At 44.4% G+C, this 17381-nt stretch overlaps 1 protein-coding gene across 1 annotated transcript in view; it reads left to right on the forward strand.

The window, feature by feature from the left end:
• Positions 1–3326: 3326 nt before the first annotated feature.
• PLEKHD1 (pleckstrin homology and coiled-coil domain containing D1) overlaps positions 3327–17381 on the forward strand; it is a 35024-nt gene continuing 20969 nt past the window's right edge. The window contains exons 1-7 of the mRNA XM_040411662.1: positions 3327–4022; positions 4194–4287; positions 7223–7312; positions 9693–9769; positions 11787–11878; positions 13463–13515; positions 16363–16457. Of these exons, the coding sequence (XP_040267596.1) occupies positions 3874–4022; positions 4194–4287; positions 7223–7312; positions 9693–9769; positions 11787–11878; positions 13463–13515; positions 16363–16457 (650 nt within the window). The 5' untranslated portion in view covers positions 3327–3873. The remainder of the gene's footprint in view (positions 4023–4193; positions 4288–7222; positions 7313–9692; positions 9770–11786; positions 11879–13462; positions 13516–16362; positions 16458–17381) is intronic.

Consider the following 17381-nt stretch of genomic DNA (forward strand, 5'->3'; position numbering starts at 1 on the left):
CTCTCCATTAGCCCCCATATGCCTCTCCATTAGCCCCCATATGCCTCTCCATTAGCCCCCATATGCCTCTCCATTAGCCCCCATATGCCTCTCCATTAGCCCCCATATGCCTCTCCATTAGCCCCCATATGCCTCATCATTAGCCCCCATATGCCTCATCATTAGCCCCCATATGCATCTCCATTAGCCCCCATATGCCTCATCATTAGCCCCCATATGCCTCATCATTAGCCCCCATATGCCTCATCATTAGCCCCCATATGCCTCATCATTAGCCCCCATATGCCTCATCATTAGCCCCCATATGCCTCTCCATTAGCCCCCATATGCCTCTCCATTAGCCCCCATATGCCTCTCCATTAGCCCCCATATGCCTCTCCATTAGCCCCCATATGCCTCTCCATTAGCCCCCATATGCCTCATCATTAGCCCCCTTATGCCCCCAGCAGCCACATTTTTTTATAAAATAAAAAAACACTTACCTCTCCTGCTCCTGGACGCCGCCTGCCTCTCCTCAGTCGACTCTGTGCTCTGAACTGGCGCGCACAGCGTGAGGTCACAGAGTGCCCTCACGCTGTGTGCAGCCCTGCACAGCCGACAGCCGAGGACCAGGAAGTGGTGAGTACAGAGCGTTCACCACTTCCTGGTCTCTCGGTTCTAATGAGCGCTTCCATAATGGAAGCGCTCATTAGTATTCACCTGGGGGAATCAGCGGGGGGGCAACCGGGGGGGCAAAGGACAACATAGGGGGGGCGATTGCCCCCCCTCGCCCCCCCCTAGCGACGCCACTAGAGTACCGTCCAAAGACCCAGGAGAAGCCATATTCCTCCTCAGCTAGTCAGTCTCCAGATAGCAGAAGATAGAAAGTGCAGAAGCCAAATTCCTGCCACAGTTTAGAGCTACTAAGCAGATGTCCTTTTCCTGCAAAGCTCCAGGTACATGATAGAGCAGAAGATATATTCCTGCCACACATTGCCAATACCTGCTGGGACCAAAGACTAATGCTGTACCTTGCTTGGATGAAAGTTACCATCAGTAAAGACAAGTTTGAACTTTACCAAGAGTCTGGATCTCAATTACTCTTGCAATTTCCTCTATTACTCCTACTAGCACAACACTCATTTTATTGTAAGTGAGCCAGGATCCAGGAGTCCAGCCGTACCCAGGTAGGAGACACCGTTGACACCATTACTACTACCATACAGAGACATTACACCACTCTGGCATTCCTAACCTGGTACGTGAGTTACAACACCTTAAAGGGCCCTGTGTTAGTACCCTGCGCACGCTGCAATTGGCGTCACGAACAAAACTATAGACTATTATACTCTTATCCTGACCCACTGCATAATTTGGCGTCCGTGTAATTGTACCACGGTCCGGCTCATTGCACATTTTTTGCTGGGGATTGCCGTTATCTGTGAACCGCATGCAGAGGAATTTCTCCCCTGGTTATAGACACGCTACAGTGTCTGGGTTTGGAGCATTTTCACCCGTTTAGGCCACTTTTTTCAGTGAGTTTTTGTCCTTATGTGTATGGAATGTGTGCTGTTCCTTTCATATTGAATTCCTGCACTGCATTATTATTTCTTGTTTTACCTATGTTGTTTCTATCTATTGTTCTCTGCTGCCATCTGCTGGCCGGAATTTGTATGCTGCACGCCTCGTTCGTTGTCTATAAAGTTTTATCTTTGGGCGTGGTTTTAGCAGCCTTGGGCCTGGTCACTTCCTGTAGCCCTTTTCAGTGCTGCATCCTTTGTGACTGGAGACACACACCTTGGCTTGTGAAGGCATCAGTTTTTGACCAGCAGTTGCCTCAGCAGTAGCCTCAGAAAAGACATCCACATGACAGCATCTACTGTATTCCATCACCGTATGTCACTGCTCTGGATCAAATAAACCCACGTTTGATTGCATCCTCATGTCTACGTCTGGATCCATCTAACCTGAGCATCTGCCGGTCCGGTCTGCTCCACTGCTTGGATACGAAGGTAGGCCAGTCACAAAGCCATTATCAGTTACACCTTCATTCGCCTTCATGTGGGGACAGAACAGAATGTGCCACTTCATTGTGGTGGTAACGTTCTTTTGCACCTGGCGGCTTCTGTGTCACGTGGTCTGTTGTGGGTGCGGCTCACAGCTTTATTCTACCTCACAGTGCATTGGTGATACCACTATGGAGGCATGTGAGAGTCTGGCTGTGAGTTGGTTTCTAGCACTGCTCAGACCCTGTTCACACACCACGGGCAGTTTAGTGGTAGGACCCCATGCGTGCTGAGACACCGTGACGTGGTGCATGAGGGGCTCCGATATGTTCCTGACTGGAAGATATTGGCAAAGTTCTCAGCTTTTAACATCGGCCTGAGAAATTAGCTAGTATTGTCAGTTGCGTATCATTTTGGTGCATTTTTTTTGCAGTGCTTTGTGTTGTTCTAGAAGTGCCAGCAGCTCTTGGGCTACAGTTATATGAAGAGATCTGCTAGCATCAGGCACGCTGGCAGCGTGTGTGGGGGGGGGGGGGCTGCGGGGGCTGCACAGCGGTGGTGCAGCCTCCTTTATTTTTTTACAGGCTTTCTTGCTGCACAGTAAGAGCTAGAGGAGGTTATCGCATGTTTGTGGCAAGACAGGCTGGGTTTCAGGTTATGGAACCTATTAGAATAATGCTATAGGGCAAAACTTGGGTTTGCATGCACTTTTGTAAACTTGGTGCAATGATCTCATTGATTTGTATGGGAATATGTAGGCACTGCTTGGCATCATTGATACTATGTGGGAATATATAGGCACTGCATGGCATCATTAATACTGTATGGGAATATATAGGAACTACATGGCATCTTTAATACTGTATGGGAATATATAGGAACTACATGGCATCATGGATACTACATGGAAATATATAGGCACTGTATGGCATCATTAATACTGTATATAAGAATATATAAGGCACTGCATGGTATCATGGATACTATATGGGAATATATAGGAACTGCATGGCGCAGTTTTATTTTTAACGACGGGGATGTCAAAAGAATCTTTTGCAGGGGGCACCAACGAACCTAAGGCCGCTCCTGTTCGTACAAATAGATTTGCTCACCCCCAGTGCACAGCTTGATGTTTCTTTGTAAAGTTTTAGAATCCTTCAGCAAACATCGTGATACAAGCAGTAATGTTGTGCAAGACTTGACAGGGTCTAATCATGCAGTACGTGCCTCGGGCTAAGCGGCTGGGTCAAATTACAGAAATCAACGTGGGGTTCTCGCCTAATCCAAACCGTACGCCTTGCTGTGGGAAACACTAAAGTGTATGATATCGTTATAACACAATCTGAGAACGAACTGATGACTACTATTTCACAGGTCCTGTGGGCTGTAGAAGGACGAGAAGAGTAAATGATGAGCATAGGTAAACCTGAAGAGGATGCTGGAGGTCAGGACAGCAATGCAGAAATGACTTGGACATAGTGACCATGGTGCATTTGGTGACAGACTGCACTCTGCTCTTCAAGCTGATCGCTGGCCCCCGGCTTTTTGTGTCATTAGACAGATGATCTGAGATGGCCATGAACTTTCATTTACTGAGGCATGTATTGACTCAGCAGAGCAGCTATTGATTGAAAGTGGAACCTTCCCATCACTCTCCTCTGCCCCGTCCGCCTCCTTCCATTCTAATTATTGCTTTATTATATAATAACACCCACCGTGCACTCACTTCTAGCATCCCTTTTTAATTCCATTTCATCCGTCCTTTTATTCTGTCAATTCTCATCGACCCTCCCTTTCTGTCTGTATCCTCTCCGTCCCCCCCACCCCACAGCCAGACCATAACATCCGATTGTCCTCTGGCAGCCTTCATTAGGACCACGCCTGGAAGATGTTCTCCTCTAAGTCAAGCTCTGTTTCTCCTTCTCCATCAATGGACCAGACGGACACGGATAATCTGGATATTAGAACTAAGGTGCAGCTTCAGGGCGTGCTGTGGAAAAGACCTTTTGGGAGACAATCCACTAAATGGTCCAAGAGGTAAGTTCTGGAATAGCGTATATATCATTCTAAGACAAAGCCCATGTTATGCTTGTAGTAGGCAAGCAATTTTCTGGCAGCAATTGATATAAAATTAATATGTGACCCCATTTTAATAAAGTTTTGGCACAGGATCAGTAAAGTGAGATGTACATTTTCTACTTGTTACAGGTTTTTTATAATAAAGGACAGCTTTCTGCTTTATTATGCAGAGAATGAAAGGCGAAACTTTGAGAGCAACAAATATTTTAACATACACCCCAAGGTAAGCATTAGCAGTTACCGAGAAGCCCTTAATCACGACTTGAAATCTCAGTGCTGTGTCGACCATTAATTCGTTGCCACACATTGACATATTTAAAGGGGCGGTGTCACATTGGACATGGTGTCTGAGCTGCAGGCAGCATATTATAGAGCAGGAGGAGCTGAGCAGATTGATATGTATTTTTATGGGAAAAGATTTAGTAAAACTTGCAATTCATGAATTGGAATTCCTGCTCAAGACCAGGAGTTGGTCCTATCAGTGACGGACAGCCTTCCCTCTAGGACTGTGCACACAGAGATAGCTGTCAGTCACTGATAGGACCATCGCAGAGATTTAAATGAATGAAATACAAGTTTTTCCCGTAAATCTATATATCAATCCTGCTGCTCTATAACCTGCTCTTGGCAGATTACACTGCATTTTCATGGTGACAAGTTCCCCCTGAGGTCTGATTAACAACAGCTCTTATGATCTTGATGATGATCTATACAACCATATGCAAAAGTCTAGTAAAGTCTCATTTTGATTTTTCAGGTTATAGTCATTGATTCTTGGTAATATTAGTATACAGTTATACTTGTAAATATGTTAATATCTAGGTGAATGGCACATCACATCATTATAAGATATAACAGTGACTGACAGTGTAATTAGGGCGATTCTTCTCATGTTTCCTATTTAAGAGCAGCATTGGATAAAGGGGGATGCTGCCTGTGACCCAGTGAGAGGTTTGGTCTGGGAAAACAGGTATTTTCCTCCCAGCATGTGCTGCTGGGCTGATTTACAGCCAGGTGGGTTCAAATACCGGACCGGATTTTAAATGCCGCTCCGGGTTTTGGCAGCACCTGGCTGTCCTTAAATAGGCAGCTGGGCTCAGAATCTGGGAGCTTTTTGCCTGGATGAAGGCTTGCTACCTGTTTTGCGTGAAGCAAGGACTCTTTGAGGCAGAATTGCTGCATGGTACGAATTACCACCAACACCGCAAGGTGACTTTTTGTTTGAATATGACTGCTTGTTTTGTCACTTGCCTAAAGTGTGAAAAAAACACTGAACTGTTTGATCCAAAGAACTTCTTGTTGCCTCTATACTGCGCAGGCTAATCCTGTCTACCAGAGCGAGTCCCCACACTGCCCTTGAGGATATATACCCTAGTTTTCTTAATTTTTATTCCTTAGTGACAAGATTAACATCCATTTTCCGATTCTGGCCAGATCACTGGCTCCCTTTTTTACGTGTAGCTGTCAGCCCCTGCATCGCAATCTCTGATGCTTATACTTGTACTTTGCCATCTTAGGATATAAGAGGTCCCTAGGGCTGTGTAGTATAAGGTCCATTAGGGCTACCTTAGCTTAGGTGTGCTTTTTACATTAGCAGTTACAACAGTTTAAAAGAAAGTTTAAAAGTCAGTCCCGTAATAGAACTAGAACTTTTTTTGTATAATTAAACTTTGTGATTTAAATAAAAAATAAACCATTTTCATTTAATAAAAGTTATTAACATATTAAGTATCTCTAAACACAGAATGACGTAAAATAAAGTTATATTGTTCAGTTATGGGAAAAATACTGTCGGATTTGCATTTTTTCATGCATTCCGCCATTATTAAAGGGAGTCTGTCACCAAAATATGATGTTATACACCACTTACATGGCTCTCTAGCACACCTATCCTGGCGGTGCACTGCGCACGCGCAGGATATCGGCCGGTCCTGTGGATGACGCAAGGGACTTGCAGGGCAGGCCAAGCAAGAGGCTGGGGAGAAGTCACATAAAAAGAAGGCAGAGCAGCCTGGGCACCTACACACTGAACGCCGCCCCTGGGCACCTGAGAGCCCTTATTTGCATATGGATTAAACAGCGTTTTTCCTGCTGGTTAAAATTCAGAAGAAAATTACAAAGGTACCATTTGAATCATGGATAGGTGCTCTAGAGAGCCATGTAAGTGGTGTACAATGTCATATTTTGGTGACAGACTCCCTTTAAATGTTCATATACAATAAGCATTAATTCATATGTATCTGAATATAATAATAAAAAAATAATCTACAACTTGATCTGCAAAAAGGTCCCTAAACAGCTATGTAGATCTAAGAATGAAAATGTTCTGAGGCAAAAACAATATTAAAAAAATTGTATCGGTCCTTAATTTTTTCTCTGGACTATTATTTGCAGTCCCAAATCACTATTTTTTTTATTCCTATTCTGACCCCTGTTCCTCTGCTGTGAGCGCTCAAAACTGTGCTGACATACACAGTTGGAACTGCTGAGCCATTTTTACATAATGGAGAGGAGTCCTGTGCGCATGCGCAGCAGTCCTGACTCCAGCCAATGTATTTCAGCGTAGGTTTGAGCGCTGACAGCGGAGGAATAGGGGGCAATAGGAAAACAAAAAAGAGTGATCTGGACTCCTTATCTGCAGGACTACTCATGAAGTACTTCAGATAATAGTCCAAGATCATGGTGACCGATTCCCCTTAAGAATTGAAATGCTTCCAGTACTCAGAGAGAGTGCCTGTGAGTCCTAGTACCCCCCCCCCCTTCTTGCCTACAGGGAGTGATTGACAGCTTTTCCTGTATGAAGTTGTATACCAGGGAGACCTGTCAGTCACTCCATGTGGGTGGAGGAAGCCGGACTCACAAGCTATCTCTGGTAGCATTTCTACCCCCCTCTCCAATGCTGCCCGTAGGCGAGCTGACATGTATCTTTTACTTGCTTAGTGAAAGCATATAGAAACTTTTGTAATATGGAGGTGATTATGATATATTTACAAGTCATCTTAAGTTTTTATGATCAGATATTGGCCATTATATTAGACAGGCTTTCATATTGCACTGTATAACCAAACACAAGCAGGACTCTATGCCTCAATCTGTCTCCCTTATGGATGTTTTAATTATTATTACAATTATTTTGCATGCTTAATGTGTTTTCTTAGGGAGTGATTCCGCTAAGTGGCTGCAGGGTGGACCCTAAAGAAGAACCTGGGATGCCATATGCCATTAAGATCTCCCATGAAGATTTCCATGTATGTACAGCATTTACTTTGTGTGATGACTTCCCAATTAGAATGAGATTAGGGATATTGCGTTGTAGGGTCAGGAGTGCCGTCGTTTCTTTTATACCGTATAAGAAGCAAGGTCCTCAACCTATAGATCATCTGCCTGCAAAGTGGTGTCCTTTATTCCATCATCTTAATAAGCAGACCCAGGGATAAAAACCATTTCGTCATGCAGGATACATCTGCTTAAATGTTTGAGATGAGAAGGGCTCTTCTTCATAGCCTGCTATAAATAAGGATAATGTAGCAGATGTATCCTGTGTTGAAGTTGCTTTTATGCTTCGATGATGGTGCTGGTCAGTGTTGTCTCCATGCAGGTTGCAATAGTTCTTAGATTTGAATGCTCTGACCTGTAAGAAAGGATTAAAATGATAGGTAATTTGCTTCTTCTCCTTGGAACGTGGGATTTTTTATGTCGATATATACAATCAGTCTTTTGCCAATCCTTTAATAACTACAGATTTGTGGGCATGTGCCATCTTTGGTTGACATTAGATAATCAAAACCTACCACATACAATACAGACCAAAAGTTTGGACACACCTTCTCATTCAAAGAGTTTTCTTTATTTCCATGACTATGAAAATTGTAGATTCACACTGAAGGCATCAAAACTATAAATTAACACATGTGGAATTATATACATAACAAACAAGTGTGAAACAACTGAAAATATGTCATTCTAGGTTCTTCAAAGTAGCCACCTTTTGCTTTGATTACTGCTTTGCACACTCTTGGCATTCTCTTGATGAGCTTCAAGAGGTCGTCCCCTGAAATGGTTTTCACTTCACAGGTGTGCCCTGTCAGGTTTAATAAGTGGGATTTCTTGCCTTATAAATGGGGTTGGGACCATCAGTTGCATTGAGGAGAAGTCAGGTGGATACACAGCTGATAATCCTACTGAATAGACTGTTAGAATTTGTATTATGGCAAGAAAAAAGCAGCTAAGTAAAGAAAAACCAGTGGTCATCATTACTTTAAGAAATGAAGGTCAGTCAGTCAGCCGAAAAATTGGGAAAACTTTGAAAGTAAGGGCTATTTGACCATGAAGGAGAGTGATGGGGTGCTGCGCCAGATGACCTGGCCTCCACAGTCACCGGACCTGAACCCAATCGAGATGGTTTGGGGTGAGCTGGACCGCAGAGTGAAGGCAAAAGGGCCAACAAGTGCTAAGCATCTCTGGGAACTCCTTCAAGACTGTTGGAAGACCATTTCAGGGGACTACCTCTTGAAGCTCATCAAGAGAATGCCAAGAGTGTGCAAAGCAGTAATCAAAGCAAAAGGTGGCTACTTTGAAGAACCTAGAATATGACATATTTTCAGTTGTTTCACACTTGTTTGTTATGTATATAATTCCACATGTGTTAATTCATAGATTTGATGCCTTCATAGTCATGAAAATAAAGAAAACTCTTTGAATGAGAAGGTGTGTCCAAACTTTTGGTCTGTACTGTATGTACTACCAAGTATTTTCAATGAGAAGCATCTTTTGTGATCCTTCCCTAATCATGTGTATGAATATGAGAGGGAGCCAAATATCAAAAACTCAATAGGATCCCATTGTACAGGTTCATATACAGGTGAAACCCGAAAAATTTGAATATCGTGCAAAAGTCCATTTATTTCAGTAATTTCAAATTAAAAGGAATTGCATTAATGCAGCTTAACATTAGAATTTTGTGAAAAGGTTCAATATTCTAGGCTCCAAATGTTACACTCTAGTCAGCTAATTAATCCATACCCCCTGAGCAAAGGGTACCTCAAAATTGTGACTTTGGGGTTTCATAAGCTGTAAGCCATAATCATCCAAATTATAACAAATAAAGGCTTGAAATATCTCGCTTTGCATGTAATGAGTCTATCTCATATGTTAGTGTTACCTTTTAAGTTGCATTACTGAAATAAATGAACTTTGCACAATATTCAAATTTTTTGAGTTTCACCTGTAGATCTCCTTGCCTTGTTTCTACCTTTCCCAGAAGTCACCCTCCCGGGAGGCCCTGTTTCCCTCACAAATACTGCCTCTAAAGCAGGCCATACTCTTTACACTTCTGTTGGACAAATGGTCGTTCAGCCCTCAGTTGTTTCTCCTGTGCAAAAGTGGCTCAGCCAAACCTGCAGACAGAGGTATCTGGCAGCAGCTTATTCCTGTCTGTGGTTTGCCTAACTCTTCTGTGCCCTGGAATCTGCATTCATCATTCTGTCCTCGGGCAGCGGTGTACATGCACAGACGAGCGATTATTTGTATACTAATGGCACACATCACTGTACATTTGCTGCTTAGTCTAGAATCTCTATTTCCCTATGCTGTCTCCAAGCACTGCAGCTCTCTCCTTCTACTCTGCAGGGGGACATACTGCTGGCAGCAGAGTCTGGGATTGAGCAAAGTCAGTGGCTGGAACTGCTGCATGAATCTGGCAAAGTGTAAGTGTGATCATATTTCTGCTTTGTCCTGCCCAAAAAAATAATAATTAGAAAAACAATAAAACAGACTTATTCCCTATAAGGCTTGATTCACACAACAGTATTTTCTGTGCATGTGCGCGACAGACGACACACAGACCCATTAAAGCCAATGGTTTGATTCTCATGTATACTCCAAGAAACTGGAAGCATGCACTATTCGTGTCCTTTTCTGTCCGAAGCTCATTCATTCAAGTGTATGGCTGCAGAAAAAAAAACGTATGCTTGTGGACGCCATATATATGTTTGCATAGAATGACATACTTAGCTGTTTTTTTTTACAATGTCAATTGGAACGAGCGTCTGAGTCGGGTCTAATGAAGTTTACAATCCAATCTCAGTTGTGAACGTAGCTACAGAATGATCAGAATTATTTCTTGGGTCGGGTCATTCTGTTCATTTTAGCTAGACTGTTTACATGGTGATAATTGCGGCAGTCAGAAATAAACTCAATGCAACAGCAATAACGTACAATAATGCCATAGTTAAAGAAAATATTCTGGTGCTAATGCTACGCTTATTTTATCAATTTAAGATTCTTGGCAAATACATTTTGTACAAAATTATTTGTGCCTGTCCGCCGGCGTCAAGGTGGTCTCTACAAGACGGGAACCTAACACTAAATACTACCTGTTATAGTGCCATACTGGCCAGTGGTCACCATAAAATACAGGGAATGTAGGTTCCACATGCATGCTGGGTCCACTCTGCCTTTTACCACTTTTGGTGCCATAATGGCTTCCATTAAATCCAGGGAATGCAGGTACCAACATGCATGCTCTATACCTCTCCTGGTGTCAGGCGGCTTCCAATGAATGCATTGAGAGCAGGCTGCAGCTTTATACTTGCACTGAATAAAATCCGCCTATGGGGCAGACAGGCTGGTCAGGGGTGCAGTCAGATATTTTCCCTCAGCTTAGTATCTCAAGAATGGTTTCTAGGACTGATCATACAGAACCTGTTTTCCACAATGAAACGCATATCTCGGCAATAGAATTGATGTATATCAATGTATCATTTGATGTTTTAAAAAAAATATTGATTAAAGTAATATGGAAACAAATATTATTATAATTTCCACGGCTCTGTAGAGCATCAACCCTTTTAGCACGGCTCAGAGATTTCTGTTCCTGGAAATCTAAGGCAACATTCTAAGCAATCTGCCATTGATTTAAATGAGTTTTTTTTTGTAAGGCTATGTTCACATCACCACTTATTAATCAGGTAGTCTTTCCCAGCAGAGGAACAGACTATGGAGTTACCTTATCCGGACATTGCAGCGCACCACCGGATTCCCATTAATTCTAATGGGATCCTGCAGATTTCCAGCATGAATGCTGGCTTTTTACTGGACGAATACTACTGCATGCAGCGGTATATACCCGGCAGAAAGCCGCCATTGGTAACTCTGGTAGTTTGTTCCTCTGCAGCGACAGTTCTAGAAAAATAATCCTACAATTGCATCTATCAAAAAACCATTAATGCAGTACAGCATGTGGAACTACGGCCAACGGAGGTTTCAGTTGGACGTAGGGCAGCTTTCTAGATTTCACATACTGGCCACATACTTCCCAGTTTCCACACCAGTGATTGCTAAGTGATCACATTTCCATGTGGAGAAGGACCAGAAAGTACACTGACCAGCGGGTCAAAGGAGGCGGCAGAATGGGAGAAATGAGAATTGGTGAGGTATTAGGTTTTTTTATTTAATTTTTTATCATTCTGAGCCTTAAAAAAGAAAAATTCTGTTTGGGCAACTTTATGCAAAATCTGGCACACTTAAGGCATGGACCTTAGCAGCCAGAATACACCTGTGACATAGCTCTGGGCAGTTGCTCAACACTTTGCATGCACTTGCGTGACCTAATCTTTTGTCATACCCCCCCACTGTATGATGGGTCTGATTGCAGCTGCCCAGGATGGGCAGTGGCAGATACAAAGTTCTGATTGTGCTAATGTATGCTGCTTTTCCTCATAGGACCTGGCAGAACGCCCAGCTTGGTGAGGCAATGATTGAGAGCCTTGAGGCTCAGGGCCTGCAGCTCGCTAAGGAGAGACAGGAGTATTTTGGTTAGTGGCCATTTTAAAATGTACGGTTTTATAAAAGTGGTAAATATACTGCAACATGTTTCATATGACTGTTGGATTTCTAGATTCTTAAAGCTCTCCTTTTATGAGGTGAGCACGCTTTTAGGGTGGGTTTACATATGGCAAGTCTGATGCGGATTTTTGGTGGTGGAAAATCTGCATCGGATTTGGAGGAAGACGGCCATCGCCAAAAGCGTCCGAAATAGGCTGGTTTTTGCAGCGCCTTCACTTCTGGGATCACAGCAGGTCTTCTGCTGCTTTCAACCTTTGCTCCATGGGAAACGAATATTCAAAGATGTATCTTTCAAGGAAGAGAACCAAAGGCTGCTTCGAAGGCATCGCACTGAGCCAGCCAGAATTCTACTCCATACTGATGAGGGGCAAGCTCCTCAAAACAACTGTCTATGGATGGATATCTGGCCTGGCTATATTCCCTTCTCAAATTCCAAGGCTTGTTGGAAAGTCAGCTTTTGACTCATAGGGAGGCTTCCAAGAGTTGGCGCTGGCGAGGTGGTTTTCTTTCTTTTGGAGATACCTCTTTGCACAAACTTTGCTTTCCAAAGCTGTTAGTGGTTCCAGCAGCATAAATTGACATGCTGTGGATTGGAAACCCACAACTTACGCTGCAGGTTGTCTCCACAACGTTTCTTAAAATCTCATCCACTTTGTTGGTACTGTACAACGCTGCAGATTTGCCGCACACAAATCTGCGGTGGCTAATCCACAGTGTATATGCCACGTGTGGACGGTACCCTAGATGTGTCTCCAAAAATTTAGTGGAAGCTATGTGCACTTATATTACTGCCTCCCAATCCAGAGCAGAGGGTTGTAAATTGTTTCCAATGACGTAGCTGTCAGGGTGGCGAATCACAAGATAATCCCTGTTCGTCCACTTCAGAGAACACACAACAGTGCTGATTCACCAAGAACCGCAGACCGTAATTATGGGGGAGATTCATCAAGACACCAGTCTTAATATCCATTGCTCTCCAGAAGATGTGTTTGATTTATGGCATGCAAGAATAGCCATGACAACATAGAGCGTGACAGGGAAAATGCGGGACGCACATGGCCGGTATCTGTGTTTTGCGGATCCGCAATTTGCGTACCACAAAACGGATATGGTTGTGTGCATGAGGTCTTATTGACTATAATAAAAATATGTTACCTCTAAGGCCTCATGCACACAATCGTGTCCATTTTGAGGTCTGAAAACTGCAGTTCACATTTTTTTTTTTTTTTTCAGACCCATTGTCTTCAGTGGGTCCATGGTTTGCATTTTGAGGACATATCTGTCTTTTTGTAGAACGGCACATACGGAATGATCAGTGTGCGTTCCGCATCTGTATGTCCGTTCCGCAAAAAGATAGAATATGTTCTTTATTTGTCTGCAAAAGTCAATGGGTCCACAAAAATGCGAGTGTGACACAGACGGTATCCCTATTTTGCAGATCTGTGATTTGCAGACTGCAAAACGGATACGGTCGTGTGCATGGGGCCTTAGTCTATGTCACTGTTACCGTACTGTTCACACTTATTTCTCATTTGTTTTTGTTTTTTTTGCAGATAAACTAATGGAGGAAACAGAGGAACTATGTTCACAGCGAGAACAGAAAGAGGTGGGAAACATTGTGGAAAAAAAAAACTTTTGGGATGTACACACTGCAGATTTTCTGCAGCAAAAAATCCACAGCGTATCTGTTGTACACATTTTGTTGTGCAGATTTGCAGTAGATTTCACCCTCTGCATTGAAAATAATCTGCAGTAAGAACCTGCAACATAAATTGACATGCTGCAGGTTTTAAATATACAGCACAGGATTCCATTCTGGAAATTTACAGCAGTGTATAGTAATAAAAAAAATAAAAAAATCTCTTCTACTTTGCTGCTACTGAATTATTGACTCTGAAAAGTTGCCCTATGTCATAAGAAGAGACCACAGTGGTTATAGAACCTGAGGGCAGGAGAGAGGAAGCAGCAGGAGGAGCAGAAAGACTTGCTTTATCAAACCTGTCCCATAAGGCAAATGATAGATTTACTGCTGTAAATGACACGTAAATGGGAATTCAGGTTCTGAAATGGGAGGTCAGGCTATGTTGACTGCATTGAAGACCTTGTTCTGAGCCTATATCCAGAGTCTGTCACACTTGCTGAAAAAATAGCACTGTCAGGCCTCATGCACACGACCGTTGTGTGCATCCGTGGCCGTTGTGCCGTTTTCCGTTTTTTTTCGCGGACCCATTGACTTTCAATGGGTCCGTGGAAAAATCGGAAAATGCACCGTTTTGCAGCCGAGACCGTGATCCGTGTATCCTGTCCGTCAAAAAAATAAGACCTGTCCTATTTTTTTGACGGACAACGGTTCACGGACCCATTCAAGTCAATGGGTCCGTGAAAGAACACGGATGCACACAAGATTGGCATCCGTGGCCGTAGGTTAGTTTTTATACAGACGGATCCGAAGATCCGTCTGCATAAAAGCTTTTTCATAGCTGAGTTTTCACTTCGTGAAAACTCAGAACCGACAGTATATTCTAACACAGAGGCGTTCCCATGGTGATGGGGATGCTTCAGGTTAGAATATACTAAAAGAACTGTGTACATGACTGCCCCCTGCTGCCTGGCAGGTGCTGCCAGGCAGCAGGGGGCAGCCCCCCCCCTGTAGTTAACACATTGGTGGCCAGTGCGGCCGCCCCACCCTTCCCTGTAGTTAACTCATTGGTGGCCAGTGGGCCCCCCTCCCTCCCCTGTAGTTAACTCATTGGTGGCCATTGGGCCCCCCTCCCTCCCCTGTAGTTAACTCATTGGTGGCCATTGGGCCCCCCTCCCTCCCCTGTAGTTAACTCATTGGTGGCCAGTGGGCCCCCCTCCCCTGTAGTTAACTCGTTGGTGGCCAGTGGGCCCCCCCCCTGTAGTTAACTCGTTGGTGGCCAGTGGGCCTTCTCCCCTCCCTCCCCCTCCTAATTAAAATCTCCCCCCTATCATTGGTGGCAGCGGAGTGTACCGATCGGAGTCCCAGTTTAATCGCTGGGGCTCCGATCGGTAACCATGGCAACCAGGACGCTACTGCAGTCCCGGTTGCCATGGTTACTTAGCAATTTGTAGAACCATTATACTTACCTGCGAGCTGCGATGTCTGCGATCTCTGCATCCGGCCGGGAGCTCCTCCTACTGGTAAGTGACAGGTCATGTCACTTACCAGTAGGAGGAGCTCCTGGCCGGATGCAGACATCGCAGCTTGCAGGTAAGTATAATGGTTCTACAAATTGCTAAGTAACCATGGCAACCGGGACTGCAGTAGCGTCCTGGTTGCCATGGTTACCGATCGGAGCCCCAGCGATTAAACTGGGACTCCGATCGGTACACTCCGCTGCTACCAATGATAGGGGGGAGATTTTAATTAGGAGGGGGAGGGAGGGGAGAAGGCCCACTGGCCACCAACGAGTTAACTACAGGGGAGGGAGGGGGGGGCCCACTGGCCACCAACGAGTTAACTACAGGGGAGGGAGGGGGGCCGGCAGCACTGGCCACCAATGAGTTAACTACAGGGGAGGGGGGGGCACTGGCCACCAATGAGTTAACTACAGGGGAGGGAGGGGGGGCCGGCCACACTGGCCACCAATGTGTTAACTACAGGGGGGGGGGGGGCTGCCCCTGCTGCCTGGCAGCACCTGCCAGGCAGCAGGGGGCAGTCATGTACACAGTTCTTTTAGTATATTCTAACCTGAAGCGTCCCCATCACCATGGGAACGCCTCTGTGTTAGAATATACTGTCGGATTTGAGTTTCACGATGTAACTCAAATCCAACGGTATATTCTAACATAGAGGCGTTCCCATGGCGATGGGGACGCTTCAAGTTAAAATATACCATCGGATTGGAGAAAACTCCGATCCGATGGTATATTAACTCCTGACTTTACATTGAAAGTCAATGGGAGACGGATCCGTTTGAAATTGTACCATATTGTGTCAACGTCAAACGGATCCGTCCCCTTACTTGCATTGTAATTCAGGATGGATCCGTTTGGCTCCGCACGGCCAGGAGGACACCAAAACGACTGTTTTTTCATGTCCGTGGATCCTCCAAAAATCAAGGAAGACCCACGGACGAAAAAACGGTCACGGATCACGGAAAAACGGAACCCCGTTTTGCGGACAGCAAAAAAATACGGTAGTGTGCATGAGGCCTCAGAATGACAGACACCCTGGTGGTACGTGGCGGACACCATTGTAAGGCAGCCGGGTCTGTTGGGCGCTGGTGGTATTCATTGGTTGTGCTTACTGGAAATCACTCACTTCAATGGGGAATGACAAGACATGCTTGACCACTTTATTGAACACCAGGAATTTGACTGATGGACATGTCATGAAAGTTCCTTTTTTTTTTGGGTCAACTGTTATCATTGTAGTTACATTGATCCACCCTTCATTTATAACCTCTCTGTTGGAAATATCTCTCTATAGGAGCTGGAGAAATTAAATCAGGTCCTGGAGACTGAAAAGAGTCGGTTTGAGGATGTTGTACAAGAGCTGAGACGGGAGCAAGAGAAAATCAAGCAGTTAAGTTTCCGATTGTTTCTGTTTCAGTATAACGTGTCTAGTAAATGCCATGTATGCATGTCAGTAGAAAAGTAGAGAAAAATATTACTAAACATAGGGGGTCATTTACTATGCTGAACTAAGCCTAAATTAGGCAATTTCAGGCAAGGCATAGCACTGCTATCTGCAACTTCGCTCCGCTAACGCCAGGTCTAAAATTATGGGTGTGGCATGGGCAGGGAAGAGGACAGGTAGGCCCGTCTCCCTCACCATTTTCTACGCCTGTTTTAGGAGTAGAAAAAAATATAAATGTAAGGCAGCTCGGAAGCCATCTTATATTTAGAACTGATGCTAGATGCACTAAAGTTATGGAAAGGCCGGCGCCTCTTCATAACTTCGGCAAATTCACCACCAGTTTAGGGCTTTATTAAGACCGGCATCTAAAACGCCCACAATCATTTTCTAAAATTGGTTAACCTGTTGCATGTGCTCTTGGCAGCTGAAGGCATCTGTGTTGGTCCCATGTTCATATGTGCCCGCATAGTTGAGAAAAAAAAAAGTTTTAATATATGCAAATGATCCTCTAGGAGCAACGGGTGCGTTACCGTTACATCTAGAGGCTCTGCTCTCTCTGCAGCTGTTGCACCCTCTCCACTTTGACAGGACCAGGCAATGTCTGCATTGACAGGACCTGTCGATCAAAGTGCAAAGAGAGCAAAAGTTGCAGAGAGAGCAGAGCCTCTAAGTGTAACGGCAACGCCCCCTTTGCTCCTAGAGGCTCATTTGCATATATCAAAACTTAATTTTTCTCATCAATGCGGCCACATGTGACCAACACTGATGTCTTCAGCTGCCTAGTGCACATGTAACAGGTCAGCCAGTGTCATAGGTACAAATCTGCTGACAGATGCCCTTTAGCGCAACTAATGTATTTGTCACAACAG

Source organism: Bufo bufo, chromosome 11 (assembly GCF_905171765.1).
Source record: "Bufo bufo chromosome 11, aBufBuf1.1, whole genome shotgun sequence".
Classification (NCBI taxonomy): Eukaryota; Metazoa; Chordata; class Amphibia; order Anura; family Bufonidae; genus Bufo; species Bufo bufo.